The 23279-nt window shown below is 41.3% G+C and overlaps 1 protein-coding gene across 4 annotated transcripts in view; it reads left to right on the plus strand.

Annotated features, from left to right (window-relative positions):
- Nucleotides 1-23279, plus strand: part of gpbp1l1 (GC-rich promoter binding protein 1-like 1) — an 80111-nt gene that overhangs the window by 34831 nt on the left and 22001 nt on the right. For 3 of the 4 annotated variants that reach the window (XM_041208539.1, XM_041208541.1, XM_041208540.1), the window contains exons 4-8: nt 1791-1926; nt 5518-5813; nt 5934-6006; nt 11869-12056; nt 18936-19076. In XM_041208539.1, coding sequence (XP_041064473.1) covers nt 1791-1926; nt 5518-5813; nt 5934-6006; nt 11869-12056; nt 18936-19076 — 834 coding nt within the window. The remainder of the gene's footprint in view (nt 1-1790; nt 1927-5517; nt 5814-5933; nt 6007-11868; nt 12057-18935; nt 19077-23279) is intronic. The other variant, XM_041208542.1, reaches the window with a different exon arrangement.

Below are 23279 nucleotides of genomic sequence, written 5' to 3' on the forward strand. Positions count from 1 at the left end.
AGGAAGTGAACCAGGTTTCGTGGTCGTCAGTAGACTTTTAATTCCAGATTTTTATTGAATTCAAATTTCACCATCTGCCATGGTGGGACCCAGGTCCCCAGAGAATTACCTGGAGGAATTATCTCTGGAATAGTCTAGTCTAGTGACAATATCACTATGCCTCTCCCTCCCCTGCTATAAAAGGCCTTGGTTTAACATCTCATCCAAAAAGCAGCACCTCTGACTGTGCAGTAGTCCTTCAGTACTACAATGAAGTGTCCATTTCGATTTTATGCTCATGTTTTTTTGAACGGGGCTTGGGAACACAATTTTATGACATCAAGAGTGCTACATCTGAACTATGGGTGACATTTTTTTATTTCACCTGACTTCTAGGGATCCTATGAAGTGAACGAGACTAATTTTCACGCAGAGTGTTTCCTTGATCTTCAGTTGGTGTGCTGTGCCTTTTCAATCAATTAAATTTGGATTGCTCACGCATGACTGATCAACCTTATTTTCCTGATTTTTGTTTTAAGTCAAAATGTTTAGTTTTTCTTGATGTTTAAATTCAATATATGTTTTTCCTTCATATACAAGTCTCTAAACACACACGTTTTTAAATCAATTCCAATGGAGAGATTCTCTGATTTTTTTCTAAGGTGGATCAGTAAAAATAATTTTGCTCATTTATTATCTTTTTTAAAAAAAAACACAATCTTCCCTATTCCCAGCAGATCCTGAGATGAATGCATGTGGCGCAAAGTGATATTATGTATCCTACATTGTGATGTAGGCACAGAATGTGCACGTTGACATCACAAGCATGTTGTGTGCACATCTCAGGAACTGACTTTAGTTGCAAAATGCTAGAAGGGAAACAATTTAAGCTTAGTTATTTGGTGATATTATTCAGAGGCCATGTAACAAGAAGAGGAAAAGTTAAACATTAAGATAAAAGCAAAATACTGTGGATGCTGGAAATCTGAAACAAAAACTGCCAGAAAAACTCAGCAGGTCCGACAGCACCCGTGGGGAGGAAGACAGAGCCAATGTTTCCAGTCCGTATGACTCTTCATCAGAACATTCATCAGAAAAGTTAAACGTTGTCTTCCCAACCCAAAGTAACTGCAAAACTACCAGAAATTTTAGAAATGTTCAAGAGCAAAGGAATTTATTAAGGGGTAACCCAAGTGAGCACATTATTTTACAAGCCATTGACTTTCAGAATTGAGACCCTACTGTGAATTTGTTGCTCAATTAATGCGGAATTAAATTATTTGCTGTATTAGACACTATCTGAGTTGGATTATCAGCTTCATGAAGTCCAGTTTTACATGCTCCAAATGATGGTGTAATGGTCATGCCTTTAAGATGTCATACTTTTAATTTTAATAAAATGCTATATCTAGCATGCAAGTTCTATTTGTCACGCCTCCTTTGCTGTTGACGACACCAAGTGCCACTGACATTTTTATGCTGTCGTCAGCAAAAATAAGAATCTAAGTTATTTGTGATCTGTAGAGAAACTTGGCCAAGGAATTACTGGAGTTAGAATGCCGCAGCCACGTTATTGATCTTTGTACAGAACAAGAGACACAAAAGTCTGTACAGTAATTTAACTCCATTACTTCACCCACAATTTACAACAGTAGTGGCCTTAAAAGGGCAGAGCTTCAGGATAACAGCAGAATAATCTACTTCAGAATTTTATTTCTCACTTGAGTTTACTTGGAGCAGAATTGGTGAACTTAATACTATTTTGGAGGGCACAATTAATTTTACTGTCTTTTGAAAACTCTTTTATGCAGTCCTCTTCTACCAGTGAGAAACACAGTGATAATTTTGCTCGGGGTGATGGTCGATTTGGCGTAAATCGTAGAAGGCATAACTCTTCAGATGGATTCTTTAGTAATGGTCTACTTCGAGCTTCTGGAGGTAGGAAAGGTACAATATAACAATCAGATAATTCTAATTTGCCAGATGAAAGTTTGGAAGGAGAAAAACCAGTTACTAAGTTAAAAATACTTTCCATTAAATGAATAATTTTCTTAAGTTATTTAATTTTTATATCTGCCAGAGTATATATGCAGTATAAGAAAAGTTTTATTTTGAAATGTGGTTATATTTCATGAAATAACTGATGACTAGAAGTATAATAAAAATATGATTGGGTTCAAAAGACAATTATGGTCTATGCCCTAATATACCACATTACATCATCCAACATATTCTGATGTATTTCCTTTAGACTTGATTCTATTATGCAAAAATGGAATGATTTGGAGTGACGGGTTACCTGATTCAGGCATAATCAGATGATGTGGACACTTAACAGTGAAAGGAGCAAGACTTGTGGTGGCAGCCTCTGCATGATGATTGCCCTGTAAATTGGTCATCACTATATTGACCTGCTAATTGAGAACTTGTGCTTAGTTACTTATGAGGTTGCTACTTTTAACTCTTTCGAGTACAAACCCATTTCCATCTGTTTCAGATGAAGTTACATTGTTTCATAGTTTGCCATTGTGAGATTTGAACTCTCAATCTTGGGGTTACAAACCCAGTACCATAACCACTTGGCTATTTAGGCCAAGCATAACACATTTCCATCTGTTCCTATTCAGATGAAGTTACATTGTTTCATAGTTTTGCCATTGTGAGATTTGAACTCTTGATCTTGGGGTTACAAACCCAGTACCATAACCACTTGGCTACTTAGGCCAAGCGTTGCTACTTTTAAGTTGCAGCATGACACTGGGTGCATAATGTTAATTGTTGGTTGACTGTGTGGTTAAAGATACACAGATGATGGGCATTGTTTGATTCAGGACTGAGAACACCTGGAACACTTAGTAGTTTGGAGGCAGAAATCTGTAATGCTGCATCCTGTGAATAACCTACTAACAAGGAAAAGATCTGTGCCTTGTTTCGTATTTCACCATCTGGCTAGAAGCCATTTAACATAGAATGTCAGGTTTTGGGATGGTTTGATATTTGTGGAGAAATTAAAGGTAATTATTATACTAAGTTGGGTAACTGGTTAATATTTAGAATAATGATGATATGTGTGCATTTAAAGAGAGTTTATTGAAATAGATTTCCCTATAATTTCATGGAGAAAAGCTTAGACTTATAAAACTTAACTAACTGAACAACTGACTGGGATAAAAGGTAATCAAACCCATGGGAGGGAAAAGGCAAGGAAAATGATTTCATAAAACATTAACTGCACATGTAAATGAAAATTCTAACATTGTATGATGGGGAGCTGTTCTCAAAGAGAGTAAGATTTGAAGATAAAGCTAAAACACCATGCCCTTGATCCTTTGAACCCATGTTTGCCTTCTGGTCGGGCTCCATGCTGATTACGCTGAACTGGGGAAATGGCCATTTGGTTTCAGCTTCTCTCTGTCAAGCCAACCCAGTGGGTTAACAGCTTGCTTCAATGTTGTACTGTTATATTGGGGAAATTGCCTTTTATTTTCGGTTTCTCTCTCTCAAGCCAACCCAGTGGGCTAACAGCTTGCTTCAGTGTTGTACTGTTGCATTTTTGTGAAGCAAACAATGAGAGATGTCACAATGGCTGTCTGTTTTTGCAGGTCATTTGTGATTATGTAAAACCTATCTGTTATGATTCAGGGCTTCCAACACACTTTGCTCATGCAGTTGTGCTCTGAAACTTTTACTGTACTATATTTTATTGCATTGAATTAGTGTTTGCTAATTGTTGGTTAGAATTAATACTATGCCTCAGTTTGATAAAATTCCGAGTCCCATGTCAATCTAGATGAGAAATGCCAAATGCTAGACTCATTTTCTATGGAGTAAAACTGTTGTTTCTATTTATTTACAATTAGATAATTTACACAAGCAAACTATGAGGATAAAGAATGTAAGTTGTAACATATGGCATTTCTCAAACTATATTGACTGCTTCAGAGATTCTTTGGTCTGTCACTTAGATGCAGAATCCTGAAATAAGTCTCTTGTGATATTTTTGCCAAACACTTGAGGTTCTTGTGTATTATGTGCATAATACCTTTGCAGTAGTAGTAGTAAGGTAGTTTGTTGACACATGGCCCCAGGAAATCTTAAAATAAAATAATGGGTTAAGTTTTGGAAACATTCCTGACATTGGCCTCATTCTTAACTGATAACAGTCGTTAACAAGCTTCCTATAAACAAAACTTGAGGCGTGATTGTTTGGCGTGAGTGGATACAAAATGTCACACTGCTGAGAAAAGCCCAAGAGAATTAACTGATTTACTTTTAATTCAGAAAGGAAATGTTACCCCTTTGCGCTAACAAAATCAGCTTGCATTTATATGGCTCCTTTATCCCATTGAAGCACTCCAATCAATCTGCTGAACACTGCTATTGATTTTTCATGTGTAGCACGCATGAATTCGGGAATTATTGCACCACTGATCAGTTACAATTTTTGGCACTTCCCCCCTCAACTGTTGCCGGTTTTTTTTTATTTTCTCAGTTTTCTTTGTTTTATGTAAATGTCAAATTTCTGTACTGAACTGAAAGTATTTGATTATGTCACCATTAATAAAGCATATAGTACTTTAGGCTTTATTAATAGGGGCATTGAGTACAAGAGTATGGAGGTCATGATGAACTTGTATAAGGCACTAGTTATGCCTCAGCTGGACTACTACGTCCAGTTATGGGCGCCACACTTGACGAAGAATATCAAAGCATTGGAGAGAGTACAGAGGAGATTCACAAGAATGATTACATGGATGAAGAACTAGCTATGTGGAGAGATTGGGACTGTTTTCCTTGGGGGAAAAGAAGGCTGAGAGGAGACTTGATAGATGTATTCAAGATCCTGAGGGATATGGGCAGGGTGAAAAGTGAGAAACTGTGCCCACTCAAAACAGCATCAAGAACTAGAGGGCATAGTTGCAAAATAATTTGCAAAAGGAGTAAAAGTGATATGAGGAACAATTTTTTCACCCAGAGGTTTGGAATTAACTTCCCGAGGGTGGAGGCAGATTCGATCAAAGTATTCAAAAGGGAATTGGGTGGCTATCTGAAAAGAGAGAATGTTGACGTTTATGGGAGTAAGGCAGAGGAGTGGGACGAGGTAGAATGTTCTTTCAGAGAGCCAGTGCAGAATTGATGGACCGAGTGGCTGACTCCTGCACTGTAAAGGTTCTGTGATTCAACAATCCATTCTTGGTAAAAGAGAAGAAGGCTACATCTTCAGAAGCTACATGCAGTTGTAAAACTGAAACACATGTTGCCTGTTCATGGAAAAATAATTCCACTTGGTGCCGTTTAATGGGCTATACTTTAGCTTCTCATGTGATGACTCAAGTCAGTTATGTCCATGAAATTGTTAAGTGCATTTACAAGCACACACAGTATTGGGTTCAGGTATATACATAGTACAGGATGAAATGGATCTATTATGATATGTTAAAAAAATAAATGAAGGCTGCAAAATCAGAAATTGGAGTTATATCTTCAGCTTATATTAGTGAAAAGACTAATATTTTGTGATTTTTGTTTTATTTATAGATGGTTGTTACCAGCCTTCATTGCTTCGCCATGATTCTGTGGATTCAGGTGTTTCTAAAGGTGTTCAAGTTAGCCTTGTTGGAAGTCAAGTTGGGAAAGAAAGTGCTGGTTGGCACAATGTAACTAGAGGCCATGACTCTATTAATCAGCGTGGTGGTGGTAGTGCCCATAGACACTGGAATGGCAGCTTTCATAACCGAAAAAGTTCAGGATTCCAGGACAAGGCACCTGTTGAGGTAAAAGAAGAGAGAAAGGAGGAAAAAGATGAAAAACTTCAGTTTGAAGAGGAAGACTTTGTAAGTTTCTTTTAGTAACTTTAAGCAAATATCCCTTTTGAGATGTGTGTACTTAAGATATTAGAATTTTCTCAGTAAAAACAATAAATTGATGATCTTGGGCAAACTCTTTTTAAACAGCCATCACTAAATCCCGATGCAGCAAAACAGCCTAGCCAGAGCAGACCCGTCAGCACACCAGCAGGAGTATGGGGTAAGAAGACGCCTGAAAGTTGCTTATATCTATTGGAATATATGTATTGGAATTTTTATAACTTTCAACAGTACAGATATAAACTCTTGCACGTTAGAAGCTTTTTATATTCTCCAGTGTTTCCAGTCAAAATTGAATTTCACCTTTAGCTGCCGGTTGTTTAATACAAGAAAGAATCATCCTCTCGAGCAGGCGTTCCCAAACTGGGTCACAGCCCCTGGTGGGGTTGCAAATTCTGAGGCTGTAATGGCGACCGTGAGGAGGAGAGTCCTGAGACCGGCTACAAGGCCACATAGTACTTGCATCCGATTTTCTTATTCCCGGCTCGCAGTTAGCTGCGAGGGGAGTGAACAAGCTTTGCACAATTGGTCTCAGTGTCTGCCTTGAGCGTGCTCATATTTCTTTCTGGCTCAGTTTGCTGGGAGGGGATTGAATATTTAAGTGACACAATGCATAACATCAACCAATGGGTGACCCGATTGGAAGGTCAGTAAGTGGCATTGTGCTTCTCTAATCTCACTTATGCCCAGTGAGTAAGATGATGTTTTCACAAAATGGTTTAAATTGAAAAACAGATATTTTCACATGATTAAAGATTGTGTAAACTTTAATAATTAAATATTGAAGGTTAGTATCCTGCTATTTGGGTTTATTTTAGCCAAACTACAGCCCCCACCCCCGCTCAACAATTGAAGTCTACCATCTCACCACATTTCCTTCCCAGCCTGCTCAACAACTCCTCGTGCCCTTAAATTTTCACCAAGTCTGAGCCATTAAAATGGGAGTTACACCAGACAAAAGTTTGGGAAGCACTGCTCTAGAGCAAAGGTGCCAAATTCAGTTTATATGGAGGCCTGACACTTGGCAAGGGCCACATTCAACAACAGTCATTTGGAAACACTGGTACAGGAATTAGATGAAAGATTTATGAATTTGTAAGATTAAAATCCAAGTGACCAAGTCAGCCTCCCCACTACCCTCCTCTCCCAAATTTCAGCTGCTCACCTTTGCCAAATCCTACATCACAAGTACAAGGTAACTATTTAATTGTAACAAAATCAGTGGCTCAGACTTGGTGAAAATTTAGGGGCACAAGGAGTTGTTGAGCGGATTCGGAGGGAAATGTGGTGATTTAGTGGACTTCAATTGTTGAGCGGGGGTGGGGGGTGCAGTTTGGCTAAAATAAACCAGAACAGCAGGAGAGTAGCCTTCAATATTTAATTATTAAAGTCTACACAATCTTTAAACATGTGAAAATATCTGTTTTTCAATTTAAACCATTTTGTGAAAACATCATCTTACTGGGCCTAAGTGCGATTCTGTTTCAAACTTCAATACAAGCCTAGCATTCTGCATATTAATCATGTGTTGAGGTTTCTGAATGGTCTTCCTTTACAATCTTGCCTTTTCCTATTTTTCCAAATCAGATATAAATAGAGAAGTACCTAAGAATATAGAATGCTATTACTCTGACATACTGTGCAATATTATACCGCGTTAGTATTCTGTTGCTGTTAGATTCTTAGCAACTAAGTAAAATAAAAAGCAATTTACACTGGGCCTAACAAAACAATAATGCATGACCAAGACTAATTGGCCTTTCTAGATAAGCTATGCATTACACATACGAGATACAACAAAGCCATTCACCGCATTGATGAAAAGGAGACCTTGTTATTGTTTAAAAATATAAAAATACACATTTCAAAAAAATTATTACAAAGATACTACCCAACTAATTTACATTAGTATTGCTGAGAAAGGGACATACCTAAGCTTTTCTTGCACTCATCAGGCCACTCGCAAGAATACCAATATAAGGGTGGGAAAACAACCATTTATACTGTGTGAAGAGCGTGCTGATTGGTTGAGAAGTGGCATTGCCATGGAGAATGCACCACTGATGGTGACTGACAGTTAACTGCCAAGCATTGTTTGAAATTTAAACCAGGCAGTTTGACCCTGATTAGTCAAGGCTTTGCCCTGAGGAATGACTCAGAAAACAGCAGTCACTTATTTCATTTAGCTAAAACAGGCCAAGAACAGGGTCTGCAAAGAAAAGGGTCCTGTGTATTAATATATCTAGCATCCAGTACATGCAAATGCACCACATTGCGAGCCCAACTGACAATCTTAAATTGGTTATCAGCATAATTCTTTAGCAAACGTTGTCCAATGTGCTAATAATGCTCCATCGCGAAATCACATCTACTGTTGGACACTGTGTTTCGCAAATGCGGGCTGGTTGGGGACAATCTGTGAACAGCGGCTAGGGCAGGCTGTTTGATACGGGTTGCCAGCCTTTGGGATATATGGCCTAAATACCTAGCATCACACTGGCACTGAAATTCATCTGTGTGATAGTCAAAAGGTCTTTTTTGGCTTGATAGCAGCATCCTGTTAGTGGCGAATACCACTCGTGTTGCTACTGCATAGTAGCAGCATAAAACAGCTAGCTTCACCTGTTGCTCAAATATTTGAGATACCTTGCCCTTCCAAGGCAATCTGAAGTAGACTCTGCAATTTTCAGGGCTGAAAGTGATGGCCTTAGGCTTGTTCATGAGCTTGCCTGATGCACAGTGCGAAATGATCCAATCAGGGTAGCCATTATCCTGCAGGATGCCTTTGATGCGCCCTATTTCAGCATCAAGTTTACATGGTGAGCAAATGGCTCAGGTCCTATTTACAAGGTTGCCGATAAGACCAATCTTGCAGCGTGTGGAACTGTAAGAATTCCAATGCGTATATTGACCAGTGAAGGGAGGCTTGCAGTCAGCCATGATAGAGATAGGAGCATCAAAGGCATCCTGCAGGATAATGGCTACCCTGATCAGATCATTTCGTGCTGTATATCACGCAAACTCATGAAGGGGCCTAGGTCATCACTTTTGGCCCTGGAAAGTGCCCAGTCTACTTCAGATTACCCTGGAAGGGCAAGGTATCACAAAGATTTGAGCAACAGGTGAAGCTAGCTGTTTCATGCTGCTGCTATGCAGCAGTAACATGAATGGTATTTGCCACTAACAGGATGCTAATCAAGCCAAAAAGACCTTCTGCCTACACACAAATGAGTAATGTGATATATGAATTTCAGTGCCAGCGCGATACTAGGAATATAGGTCTTACATCCCAAAGACTGGTGAATTATATCAAACAATATGTCACAGCCACTGTTCACAATGAGCAGGGTGCAGACTGTACCCAATTAGCCTGTGCCTGCAAAACTCAAAACAGTGTCCAACATTAGATGTGATCTCGCATTTGGGCAAGATTTGCTAAATAACCCTCAGTGCGCTAAGAATTGCGCTGACAATCAATTTAGGATTACCAGTCGAGCTTGCAATGTGGTGCATTTGCGTGTATTGGAAGCTACATATATTAATACACAGGGCCCTGTTCTTTGCAGACAGAAAGAACATGTACATACGCTGCCTGTTTCAGCTAACAAAGTAAGTGACAGCCATTCGCTGACTCATTGGTCAAGACATTGCCTTAACCATCAGGGCCAAGCTGCCTGGTATAAATTTCAAACAATGCTTGGCAGTTAACTATCAGTCACCATCACTGGTGCATTCTCCATGGTAATGCCACTTGCCAACCAATTGGCGCACTCTTCATAGACAGTATAAATTGTTGTTTTCCCCCCTTATATTGGTATTCTTGCGAGTGCCCTGATGAGTGCAAGTCGAAAAGCTTAGACATCTCTTTTATCAGCGATACTCAAGTTCTGTACTATCAAATGACTATTTAACTTGCATGAATAATCCCTGCCACTAGGATAGCTCTACTGTTAAGGTCACTGAGTTGACAGCAATCAGTAATTTGAAAGGAAAGTCACCTGTATATTCTAGTATAGTGTCTTGAAAGACTGTAAGTTGGAGAACAATGGCAGAATGGGACAATTAAGCTCAAACACTCCATCTATTGTGCCATAAGCAAAGATAATGTGTGCTGTGTGTGATTAAGAAAATAAATGAAGCATTTTTGCTAATGTATTATGAGAGTGTCTTTCTTTTTGTCATTTTTTTTGCATGCAGTTAAAGGTCAGGTATATACTCAGCTTGTTTTAATGCAGATTTTAGATGTTTTGTCTGGTCAGGCACCTGAGGTAGAGATCAAGCCATTCAATTCAAACAGAAGTAATTAAGTTTGCTTCTATGCATGACTTTGCAGATAATTCAATTTCTTTTGGCCTGATCATTTTTTTTTCTTTGAAAAGTATTTCTGAAACTGACTTGTAGAAATTGGGTAATGTTATTGAAGCCATTATTGAGACAAATAGGCCACAGAAGATTTGAGCACAGTCAGAAGCAATGAGTCTAATGAAAGGTAATAATCAGAGAACAAAGAACAAAGAAAAGTACAGCACAGGAACAGGCCCTTCGGCCCTCCAAGCTTGTGCCGATCATATTGCCCGTCAACTAAAACATTTTGTACTTCTGGGGTCTGTATCTTATAACTACTTTAATTCTACACTACCATTGTTCCTATTTGCTTCTCCATTTACAATTTAATAAATGTTTGACAGTTTGTTGTCTTAAGCCTGGACGATCAGGTTACCCCCTGAAGTTGAGAGATGTACGTAACACAAGCAGGGCAAGTGATGTCAGCAGAGTGATAGAGTTTCTTCTTTGATCCCTGGTCAATACAAATTACCTAAATATTGGGCAGAGTCAATCTTGGGGGTGATTGTGGCCAAGTTGCACCTGTCTTCATCCAATACCTATATTTGTAGCTCTTCCTAACGGGTGATGTTGGTTCAGAAGTGGGGAGCCATGCCCTCCGCAATTCTAGCCAATAGTCAACCCAGTCTAGCTGAAATCAGATGCTTGATGGTAGACAGATAATTGATCATGTTGCTGTTGCTCAGTAACCACTACTTAATTGCAAGTGTTCAAAATGAAGTTTGAGCACCACCAATGTGCCAGTGTACATTTCAAAAACTTGACCTGAACCAAACATTAGTTCTTGAATTTACCTACCCTCAGTAAATGGGTTTTTCCAATTCCCACTCAATCCTGAATACTTTTGCATCAGCAGAACAGTCTTTTTGGAGAGGACTGAAGAGCTAAACAGCATTGACAGGATCAGTTCCTGTTGGAGAAGTCTATAATTAAAGGCTGCAACCCTCATGGATGAGAAGGAAAGTGTGGTGATATAACAGTAAAAAGAGAAAAACTTTGTGAGGTTTAATTGCTCCTTAAGAAAATGAGGCATTAAACCAATGCCTTGATTGCATTAGACTTTATACAAAAATAGTTTATTTTCGCAAACTAAATGGTTCTTTTTTCACTTTATACAATCTAATGACAATCATTACACGTAAAAATTAGTTATTTTTTTATGGTTTTAAAGGCATAAATACATAAATCAAGTCACAGTTGGGCACTTGCTGTAGATGATGATGATTCTAAATATTTCAACTTCTGCAATAAGTAATAATTAAAATTTGAAGCACAGTGTGCTTAGATCTTTTGATTCTTAATGAACTGAGTTTAAATCTAAAAATGAAGGGGGGATTGAACAGATCCTGATATTCCTTTGAATTTGAAACATTTATTTTAAAACTGTGCCTTGTTTGGGTTTGAGATGGTAATAAGTTGTTATATCTGCCAGTATGAGTGAAATGCATTGAATAACTTTGCTTCGGGCAGATGTACTGGCTGCACTTCAGTTTTGATTGGAGCACTACTGTGCATTTGTTGCTTTGAACGACAGTAATAACCTCTGCTTGACAGGAACTGTAGATTTCACACTGGAGCATAGAAGTGTGGTGTTGATTATATCAAGTGTTTCCATTGGACACATTGGGAATATTTGGAAAAATGAAATCATTGATCAACCTTATCCTTTTAAACACAGAAAACCCTCCAAGTGCCAAGCAACCGGTTTCCAAGATGCTGGTCATCAAAAAAGTTTTGAAAGAGGAACCAATTTTCTCAACTAGCTTTTGTTCCTCAGGAAACCATTTTGCAAACAGCAACAAAAACACTGCAAGCCCAAGCGTTTACAAAAATCTAATACCCAAACCTGCAGCTCCTCCCACAAAGGTATAGTAACCCATTGAATTTTTTGCAATGTTTTTATAGCATGCTTATTGTGTGAGGTGTAAAGCATGCTGATTGTGAAATAGAGCAACAAAATTTAGAAATTATATGATATGGAAGTTATTTAGTGAAGTTGAACAGTGCAGTTTATCATGAAGGCAAATAATAGACATGAATTATCGTTGCAATTTTTAAAATTCATTCATGGGATGTGGGCATCGTTGGCTCAGCCATCTTTTATTGCCCATCCCTAATTGCCCTCGAAAGGGTGGTGGTCAGCTGCCACCTTGAACTGCTGCAGTCTGTGTGGTGTAGGTACACCCACAGTGCTGTTTGGGAGGGTGTTCCATTATTTTGACCCAGTGACAGTGAAGGAATGGCGATATATTTCCAAATCAGGATGGTGAGTAGCTTGGAGGGGAACTTCCAGCTGGTGGTGTTCCAATGTGTCTGCTGGCCTTGTCCTGCGAAATGGTAGCGGTTGTGGGTTTGGAAGGTGTTATCTAAGGAGCCTTGGTGAGTTCCTGCAGTGCAGTGCATCTTGTGGATGGTACACACTGCTGCCACTGCATCGGTGGTGGATGGAGTGTTTGTTTGTGGATGGGGTGCCAAACAAGTGGATTGCTTTGTCCTGAATGGCGTTGAGCTTCTTGAGTGTTGTTTCAGCTGCACTCACCTCAGCAACTGGAGAGTATTCCATCAAACTCCTGACTTGTGCCTTGTGGATGGTGGGCAGGCTTTGAGGAGTCAGGAGGTGAGTTACTCGCTGCAGGATTCCTTGCCTCTGACCTGCTCTTGTAGCCACAGTATTTATGTGGCTAGTCCAGCTCAGTTTCTGATCAATGGTAACCAGCCAGGATGTTGATATTGGGAGATTTCACGATGGTAATGCCATTCAATGTTGAGTGGCAATGATTAGATTCTCTCTTGTTGGAGAAGGTCATTGCCTGGCACTTGTGTGACACGAATGTTATTTGCCACTTGTTAGTCCAAGCCTGGATGTTGTCCAGGTCTTGCTGCGTTTGGACATAGACTGTACATGTTCTAATTGCAACTGAAAAATAATGTCGGCTGCCTAAGTGTAGAGTGATTTCACTATTTTGTATTGGGTGAGGCAGAGAACTCTCTCTTTGGTTTTCAATTTGTTAATTGATGAATAATGAATGTGATGTAACTAACATATTTATTCGTTAAAGACAACACAAGTGGGCATGATTTGATCTGTTAAATAAATTAAAGAATTGAGAAATTTATTTATACAAGTGGAACTTGTCCCATGAGTGGTTGAAGCAGGTAGCACTGATACATTTGATGGAGGCTTAATGCATAAATGTAGAAGAAGGGTATGGAAGAATACAAGGGCAGGATGGAAGGAGGTAATTAGTATTGGAGGAGTCTTGTACAATCATATGAATTAGGAGCAGGAGTTGGCCATTTGGCTGCTTGAGCCTGCCCTGCCATTTGATAAGATCGTGGCTGATCTGATTGTGGCCTCAACTCTACTTTTCCTGTCTGCACCCCACCCGTACCCTTTGACTCGCTTGTCAGTTGAGAATCTAAGTTAGCCCTAAAAATATTCAATGACCCTATCTCCACTGCTCTCTGAGGAAGAGAATTCCACAGACTAATGACCCTCAGAAAAAGATTTCTCCTCCTCTCCGTCTTAATGGGAGACCCCTTATTTTTAGACTGTCCCCTTGTTCTAGTATCTCCCGTAAGGGGAAACAACCTTGCAGCATCTACCTGTCAAGTCCCTTAGTATCTCACATGTTTCAAGAAAATCACCTCTCAATCTTCTAAACTTGAATAGACACAGACCCAGCCTGTCCAAACTTTCCCCAGAAGATAACACTTTCATCCCAAGAATCAGCCAAGTGAACCTTCGCTGAACTCTGAATGCAGTTAGATAAAGATAAAATACTGTGGATGCTGGAAATCTGAAACAAAAGTAAAAAATGCTGGAAAAACTCAGCAGGTCTGACAGCATCTGTGGGAAGAAAGACAGAGTTAACGTTTTGAGTCCGTATGACTCTTCAGAGCTCGAAGAACCTCTGAAGAAGAGTCATACGGTCTTGAAGCATTAACTGTCTTTCTCTCCACAGATGGTGTCAGACCTGCTGAGTTTTTCCAGCATTTTTTATTTTTCGAATGCAGTTACATCCTTAAGTAAGGAGACCAAAGCTGTACACAGTACTCCCAATGTGGTCCCTCCCAGTGATAGCAAAACTTTTATATATTCTGTTTCCCTTGGAATAAATGACTATTCTATTTGCCTTCCTGATCACTTGCTGTGTCTGCATATTAACTTTTTATGATTTGTCTACCAGGATACCCAGATCCCTCTAGCACAGAGTTCTGCAATCTCACTCCATTTAAATAACATACTGCTTTCCTAATCTTACTGCCAAAGTGGACAAGTTCATATTTTCCTTCATTATACTCCATCTACCAAATTTTTGCCGACTCATTTAAGGAGTCTACAAAGGGACATAGGTTATGTCCTCTTGACAGCTTCTCTCCTACCTATCTTTGTGTCATCAGCGAATTTAGCAATTTGGTCCCTTCATCCAAGTAATTGATATAGATTTTAAATAGCTGAGGCCCCAACACTAGTCCCTGTGCCCTCCATGGTTACAGCTTGCCAACCTGCAAAAGACACATTTACCCCTACTCTGTGCTTCTTGTTAGCTAACCAATCCTCTATCCAAAACAAAAACAGAATTACCTGGAAAAACTCAGCAGGTCTGGCAGCATCGGCGGAGAAGAAAAGAGTTGAACTGTCGAAGGGTCATGAGGACTCGAAACGTCAACTCTTTTCTTCTCCGCCGATGCTGCCAGACCTGCTGAGTTTTTCCAGGTAATTCTGTTTTTGTTTTGGATTTCCAGCATCCGCAGTTTTTTTGTTTCAATCCTCTATCCATGCTGATATGTTACCCCCTACACTATGAGCTCTTACTTTTTGTAGTAACCTTTTATCTGGCACCTTACCCAAATCCCTTTTAGAAATGCAAGTACACCACATCTACAGGTTCCCCTTTATCCACATTGCTTGTTTTTATTTTATACATTCTTTCACAGGATGTGGGCGTTGCTGGCATAGCAAGCATTTGTTGCCCATCCCTCCATTGCCCTTGAACTGAGTGGTTTGCAAGGCCATTCCAGAGGGCTGTTAAGAGTCAACCACATTGCTGTGGGTCTGGAGTCACATGTAGACTAGATTAGGTAAGGACAGCAGATTTCCTTCCTAAAGGATATTAGAGAACCAGATGGGATTTTATGACAATCGATTCATGGTCACGATTACTGAGACCAGTTTTCAATTTCAGATTTTAATAAATTTAATTTAAATTCCACCTACTTCCGTGGTGGGATTTGAACCCATGTCCCCAGAGCATCAGCCTGGGCCTCTGGATTACTATTTCAGTGACATTACCAATACACCGCCACCTCCCGTTCCACAAATACGGGAGGCGACATAGTGGTAATATCAGTTGTATAAATCTCCTTAAAAAGTCTAAAAGAATGGAACCAGATGGACCACCCGGCATCGATCTAGGTACTGGAAATAACAACAGCAACTCAGCCCTGTCGACCCTGCATAGTCCTCCCTGACTAACATCTGGGGACGAGCAAGCCACTCAAAATTGGGAGAGCTGTCTCACAAACTAGTCAATCAACAGCTTGAAATAGTAATACTCACGAAAACATAGCTTAAAGACAACGTCCTAGACACCACTATCACCATCGCTGGGTAAGTCCAGTCCCACTGGCAGGGCAGACCCAGCAGAGGTGGCAGCACAGTGGTATACAGTCGAGAGGAAGTTGCCCTGGGAATTTTCAAAATTAACTCTGAACCCCATGAAGTCTCATGGCATCAGGTCAAACATAGTCAAGGAAACTTCCTGCTAATTACCACGTACTGAGCACCCTCCCTCACCCTGCCTCTCAGCTGATGAATAAGCACACTTCCATGTTGAACACCGTTTGGAGGAAGTACTGAGGGTGACAAAGGCACAGAATGTGCTCTGGGTGGGGGACTTCAATATCCATCACCAAGAGGGGCTCGGTAACACCACTACTGACTGAGGATACCCACCATTGTGTTGTGTGGCACTACTACCATGCTAAATGGGATAGATTTCAAACAGATCTAGCAACTCAAAATTGGGCAACCATGAGGCAGCGGGGGGGGGGGGGTGGGGGGGTGGTGGAATACCTCTGCTGGTTGGAATCATACTTAGCACAAAAGAAGGTGGTTGTGGTTATTGTAGGTCAGTCATCTCAGTTGCAGGACATCACTGCATGAGTTCCTCAGGGACATCTCCTAGGCCCGACCATCTTCAGCTACTTCATCAATGACCTTCCTTCCATCATTAGGTCAGAAGTGGGGATGTTCGTTGATAATTATACCATTCACAACTCCTCAGATACTGAAGCAGTCCATGTCTAAATACAACATGATCTGGATAACATCCCGGCTATGCAAACAAGTGGCAAGTAACATACGCACCACTCCAGGCAATGACCATCTCCAACAAGGGAAAATATAACCATCTCCCCACGACATTCAGTAGCATTACCATCACTGACTCTCCCACTATCAACACCCTGGAGCTTACCATTGACTAGAAACTGAACTGAACTAACCATATAAATACTGTGACTATAAGAGCAGCTCAGAGGCTAGAAATCGTGCAACATGTAACTCACCTCCTGATTCTCCAAAACCTGCCCACCATCTACATGGCAAAAGTCAGCAGTGTGATGGGATACTCTCCATTTGCCTGGTTGAATGCAGCTCCCACAACATTCAAGAAGCTTGACACCATTCAGGGCAAACCACCCCATCCACAAATATGCAATCCCTCGACCACCAATGCACAGTGGCAGCAGTGTGTACCATCTACAAGATGCACTGCAAGAACTCGCCAAGCCTCCTTGGAACAGCATCTTCCAAACCTGTGACCACTGCCATCTAGAAAGAAAAGAGCAGCAGACATATGAGAATACCTCTACCTGGAAGTTCCCTCCAAACCACCCACCATCCTGACTTGAAAATAAATCGCTGTTTCTGCTCTGTCGCTGGGTCAAAATCCTGGAACTCCCTCTCTAACAACAGTGTGGGCGTACTTACACCACATGGACTACAGCGGTTCAAGAAGGCAGCTCATCACCACCTTCTCGAGGGCAGTTAGGGATGGGAAACAAATGCTGGCCTAGCCAGTTTACATTAGCCAGCTCTATCTTCATACCCTGGTCATTGCCTTTATTTAAGTTTAAAACACAAGGCTTAGACCCACTCTTCTTTCCCTCAAATTGAATGCAAAATTCGATCATGTTATGGTCTTTGCTACGTAGAACTCCTTTACTATGAGGTCATTAATTAATTCTGTCTCATTGTATATTGCCAGGTCTAAAATAGCCTGCTGTTTAATTGGCTCTAGAACTGGGATTCCCAAACTGAGGGTAGCGACTCCTAGTGGGGTTGAGACACAAGATTTTGGCATTGAGAGTTCTGAGGCAGCAATAACTGCTGCAGAGCTCTGACCGAGTGCCAAGAGCTGTGAGGTTCCTTTGAAATACTCACTTATTTAATGGCAAGCACAGCCTCTCAAACAGTTTGAGACCTGATTGCTGTGCACACCCACTCCCACTCAACAGCTCCTATACCCCCCAGCCCCACAAGTCTGGCGCACTAAAATGGGGTCACACAGGGAAATGTTTGGTGGGAAGCACTGCTCTAGTACATGCTGCTCTAAGAAATTGTCCCAAATACACTCAACTCATCTTCGAGGCTACCTTTGCCAGTCTGGTTCAGCCAATCTATATTTAGATTAAAATCACCTATGATTATTGCCGCCATTATTTCTTCCTGTATACCCCTCCCTACAGGGTACATCATCTAAGAGATATTCGCTCCCATCCTCCTTTTGTAAATAATGTTCTCAGTTTCATGATTTGAAAACACTGATGTGAAATATTTAACTCATGTCTCCATCATGCCTCCACTATGCCTTTGTTCTCTGCAAGCAGATTTGCCCTTAAGGGGTGTTACACTATCTTAAATTATTTTACTTTTCAAATGTTTGTCAAAACCCTAATGCTTCCCTTTTTTTAACCTATTTTTCAGATTCTCTTTTAGCCCTTCTAATCTCCCTTTTTCATGTCCTCACCACACTTTCTATATTGCTCATGGTTTTGTTTAGGATGAGGCCTGGTTTTATTATTTTGTCTTTTTAAGTTTGATTTTGATCTTGCATTTGTAAATCTTTTAATATTTGGATCACAGCTCTACCCATTACCCCTCATTTGTCGTTTCGATGTACATGCCATTCGATGCCAGAAATAGCACTTGTAATCTTACAATATGGATGCTTAATAGAGTTGTATGCCAATCATCAGACCTGTATTTTAACTGGGATTTTATGCTATTTATTCTAAATAAACTGACTGCTTGGAAATACTGGACAAAAGTATGTGTTGTGCATTAATTTCACCAAAGGTAATTTCTTGGACTTAACTCAGGTCGAGAAGCGTAAAGATCTTCAATATATTTTCACCTATCCTGCATAGCTAAACCATTGAAGTAGTTAGAATGCTGAGTATTTTATGGAGAATCTAATTTGAGCATCTTTCCTATGGTATAGTTTGAATCTCAAAAAATTATGTAAAAATGCGACAGACTCTGCTCTCTATAAAGGATAGATAGTAAAATGCACTTAAGGCCCAAATGGATCTGCTTTTTGTAGCCGATCAGTTCACTCGTGCTTCTTAAAATTCTTGCTGATTCTGATAAACTTTGAGATCCTGAAGGATTCTAAGCAACCATAAACTCGAAAGAAATTATGATTTTTTTTTCTCCCTGAATGTTTTCCAATGTAGCCAGGTCCATGGAAATCTACTGGAAGGGAGAACAAACCTGGTTTACTTTACTCTGGCCAAGATTCAGCATTTACAAGTCCTGTTGCAGTGATCAAACCTTCAGTACAGTTCAGTAGTAGTTGTCACATCTCTCCAAAAGAGGTATGATTATAAATACAATTCAGTTTTAATTTGTATTATGTTACCATTTATCTACTTCATGATTTAACTGAAATGTGTTCTGAACATTACTTTGGAACTTCCAGTCTGTATGAGACCCCAAACACTTTAATATGCAGCAGTGATCTATAGTCATGCTTATTCTTTTTTGATGATGGTGCACTTTGTAACATGACTCCAGGAGAGCACAGTTTGCATGCATAATGTGTATTGGTAGAGCTTCTTTCGGTATTGATTTTAGTGTATATTATGTAGGGGAAGTGCTTGCCTAAAAGTCATTCTGTGTTTTAAGATGCTGTTGTATTCCATTTTGCTCTCTTTGTCAATTGCATCATATGCAGAGAATATAGGAACAGGAGAAGAGCCATTCAGCCTCTGATGCCTGTTCTGCTATTCAGTTGGAACTTGGCTAATCTCTCTTGCAACTCCATTTACATGCTGTTGTTCTATATGCCACAGGGATCAGTGCTGGGACCCCAACTGTTTACAGTTTATATAAATGACTTAGAAGAAGGGATGGCTGGGATGGTTGCCAAATTTGCTGATGAGACAGAGATAGGTAGGAGAGTAAATTGTCAAGAGAACAAATGAAGGCTACAAAAATATATAGGCTAAGTGAGTTGACAAAGATCTGGCAAATGAAGTATAATGTGGGAAAATGTGAAAATGTCCATTTTGGCAAGAAGAATAAAAGAGACATATTATCTAAATGGTGAGAGATTGCAGAGCTCTGAAATGTAGAGGGATCTGGGTGTCTTAGCACATGACTCGCAAAAGGCTAATATGCAGGTACAGCAAGTAGTTAGGAAAGCTAATAGAATGTTATAATTTATTGAGAGAAGAATTGAATACAAAAATAGGGAGATTATGCTTTAGCAGAGCACTAGCGAGACCTCGCCTGGAGTACTGTGTACAGTATTGGTCACCTTATTAAGGAAGGATAGAAATGTGTTGGAAGCAGTTCAGAGAAGGTTTACCAGACTAATACCTCGAATGGGTGGGTTGTCTTATGATGAAAGGTTGGATAAGCTAGGCTTGTATCGACTAAAGTTTAGAAAATAAGAGGCAACTCAGTTGGAACATATAAGACCCTGAGGGGTCTTGACAGGGTGGATGTGGAGAGGTCATTTCCTCTTGTGGGAGAATCTGGAACTAGGGGTCACTGTTTAAAAATAAGGGGGTCACCCATTTAAAACGGAGATGAGGCAAAATCTTTTTCTCTTACGGTCGTGAGTCTTTGGAACTCTCTTCCTGAAAAGGAAGTAGAAGTAGAGTCTGAATATTTTTAAGGCAGAGGAGAATAAATTCTTAACAAAAACAGAATTACCTAGAAAAACTCAGCAGGTCTGGCAGCATCGGCGGAGAAGAAAAGAGTTGACATTTCGAGTCCTCATGACCCTTCGACAGAACTTGAGTTCGAGTCCAAGAAAGAGTTGAAATATAAGCTGGTTTAAGGTGTGTGGGGGGGGGGGCGCGGAGAGAGAGAGAGAAGTGGAGGGGGTTGGTGTGGTTGTAGGGACAAACAAGCAGTGATAGAAGCAGATCATCAAAAGATGTCAACAACAATAGAACAAAAGAACACATAGGTGTTAAAGTTGGTGATATTATCTAAACGAATGTGCTAATTAAGAATGGATGGTAGGGCACTCAAGGTATAGCTCTAGTGGGGGTGGGGAGAGCATAAAATATTTTAAAATATTTAAAAATAATGGAGATAGGTGGGAAAAGAAAAATCTATATAATTTATTGGAAAAAAAAAAGGAAGGGGGAAACAGAAAGGGGGTGAGGATGGGGGAGGGAGCTCAAGACCTAAAGTTGTTGAATTCAGTATTCAGTCCGGAAGGCTGTAAAGTGCCTAGTCGGAAGATGAGGTGTTGTTCCTCCAGTTTGCGTTGGGCTTCACTGGAACAATGCAGCAAGCCAAGGACAGACGTGTGAGCAAGAGAGCAGGGTGGAGTGTTAAAATGGCAAGCGACAGGGAGGTTTGAGTCATTTGTGCAGACAGACCGCAGGTGTTCTGCAAAGCGGTCGCCCAGTTTACGTTTGGTCTCTCCAATGTAGAGGAGACCACATTGGGAGCAACGAATGCAGTAGACTAAGTTGGGGGAAATGCAAGTGAAATGCTGCTTCACTTGAAGGGAGTGTTTGGGCCCTTGGACGGTGAGGAGAGAGGAAGTGAAGGGGCAGGTGTTGCATCTTTTGCGTGGGCATGGGGTGGTGCCATAGGAGGGGTTTGAGGAGTAGGGGGTGATGGAGGAGTGGACCAGGGTGTCCCGGAGGGAGCGAACCCTACGGAATGCCGACAGGGGGGGTGAAGGGAAGATGTGTTTGGTGATGTCATCATGCTGGAAATGGCAGAGGATGATCCTTTGAATGCGGAGGCTGGTGGGGTGATAAGTGAGGACAAGGGGGACCCTATCATGTTTCTGGGAGGGAGGAGAAGGCGTGAGGGCGGATGCGCGGGAGATGGGCCGGACATGGTCAACGACCATGGGTGGAAAACCTTGGTTAAGGAAGAAGGAGGACATGTCAGAGGAACTGTTTTTGAATGTAGCATCATCGGAACAGATGCGACGGAGGCAAAGGAACTGAGAGAATGGGATGGAGTCCTTACAGCAAGTGGGGTGTGAGGAGCTGTAGTCGAGGTAGCTGTGGGAGTCGGTGGGTTTGTAATGGATATTGGTGGACAGTCTATCACCAGAGATTGAGACAGAGAGGTCAAGGAAAGGAAGTGTCAGAGATGGACCACGTGAAAATGATGGAGGGGTGGCGATTGGAAGCAAAATTAATAAATTTTTCCAAGTCCTGACGAGAGCATGAAGCAGCACCGAAGTAATCATCGATGTACCGGAGAAAGAGTTGTGGAAGGGGGCCGGAGTAGGACTGCAACAAGGAATGTTCCACATACCCCATAAAGAGACAGGCATAGCTGGGGCCCATGCGGGTACCCATAGCCACACCTTTTATTTGGAGGAAGTGAGAGGAGTTGAAGGAGAAATTGTTCAGTGTGAGAACAAGTTCAGCCAGATGGAGGAGAGTAGTGGTGGATGGGGATTGTTCGGGCCTCTGTTCGAGGAAGAAGCTAAGGGCCCTCAGACCATCCTGGTGGGGGATGGAGGTGTAGAGGGATTGGACGTCCATGGTGAAGAGGAAGCGGTTGGGGCCAGGGAACTGGAAATTGTTGATGTGACGTAAGGTGTCAGAGGAATCAAGGATGTAGGTGGGAAGGGACTGGACAAGGGGAGAGAGAAGGGAGTCAAGATAACGAGAAATGAGTTCTGTGGGGCAGGAGCAAGCTGAGATGATCGGTCTACTGGGGCAGTTCTGTTTGTGGATTTTGGGTAGGAGATAGAAGCGGGCCGTCCGAGGTTGGGCGACTATCAGGTTGGAAGCTGTGGGAGGAAGATCCCCAGAGGAGATGAGGTCAGTGACAGTCCTGGAAACAATGGCTTGATGTTCAGTGGTGGGGTCATGGTCCAGGGAGAGGTAGGAGGAAGTGTCTGCGAGTTGACGGTCAGCCTCCGCGAGGTAGAGGTCAGTGCGCCAGACAACAACAGCACCACCCTTGTCAGCGGGTTTGATGACAATGTCAGGATTGGACCTGAGAGAATGGAGTGCAGTAAGTTCAGAGAGAGACAGGTTAGAATGGGTGAGAGGAGCAGAGAAATTGAGACGACTAATGTCGCGCCGACAGTTCTCAATGAAAAGATCAAGAGAAGGCAAGAATCCAGAGGGAGGGTTCCAGGTGGAGGGAGAATATTGGAGATGGGTAAAAGGATCCATTGAACTGGGAGAGGACTCCTGCCCAAAGAAGTGAGCCCGGAGACGAAGACGGCGGAAGAAGAGTTCAGCATCGTGCCGAGCCCGAAATTCATTGAGGTGAGGGCGTAAGGGTATGAAACTAAGTCCTTTGCTGAGCACTGAACGTTCAGCATCAGAGAGGGGAAGGTCAGGGGGTATAGTGAATACACGGCTGGGGTTGGGATTGGAAGATGGGGTGGGGACGGACGGACGGGCGGGCAGGGGTGGAAGCCAAGTGGGTGAGGGCTATCAGGGGTAAGCGGGATGCAAATTTGAGGTGACTGTTAAGTCAGTCATGATCTTATTAAATGGTGGAGCAGGCATGAGGGGCTGAATGGCTTACTCCTCCTTGTTTGTATGTATCTCTTAATACCCTCTGTATAT

This window comes from Carcharodon carcharias, chromosome 16 (genome assembly GCF_017639515.1).
Source record: "Carcharodon carcharias isolate sCarCar2 chromosome 16, sCarCar2.pri, whole genome shotgun sequence".
NCBI classification, from domain to species: Eukaryota; Metazoa; Chordata; class Chondrichthyes; order Lamniformes; family Lamnidae; genus Carcharodon; species Carcharodon carcharias.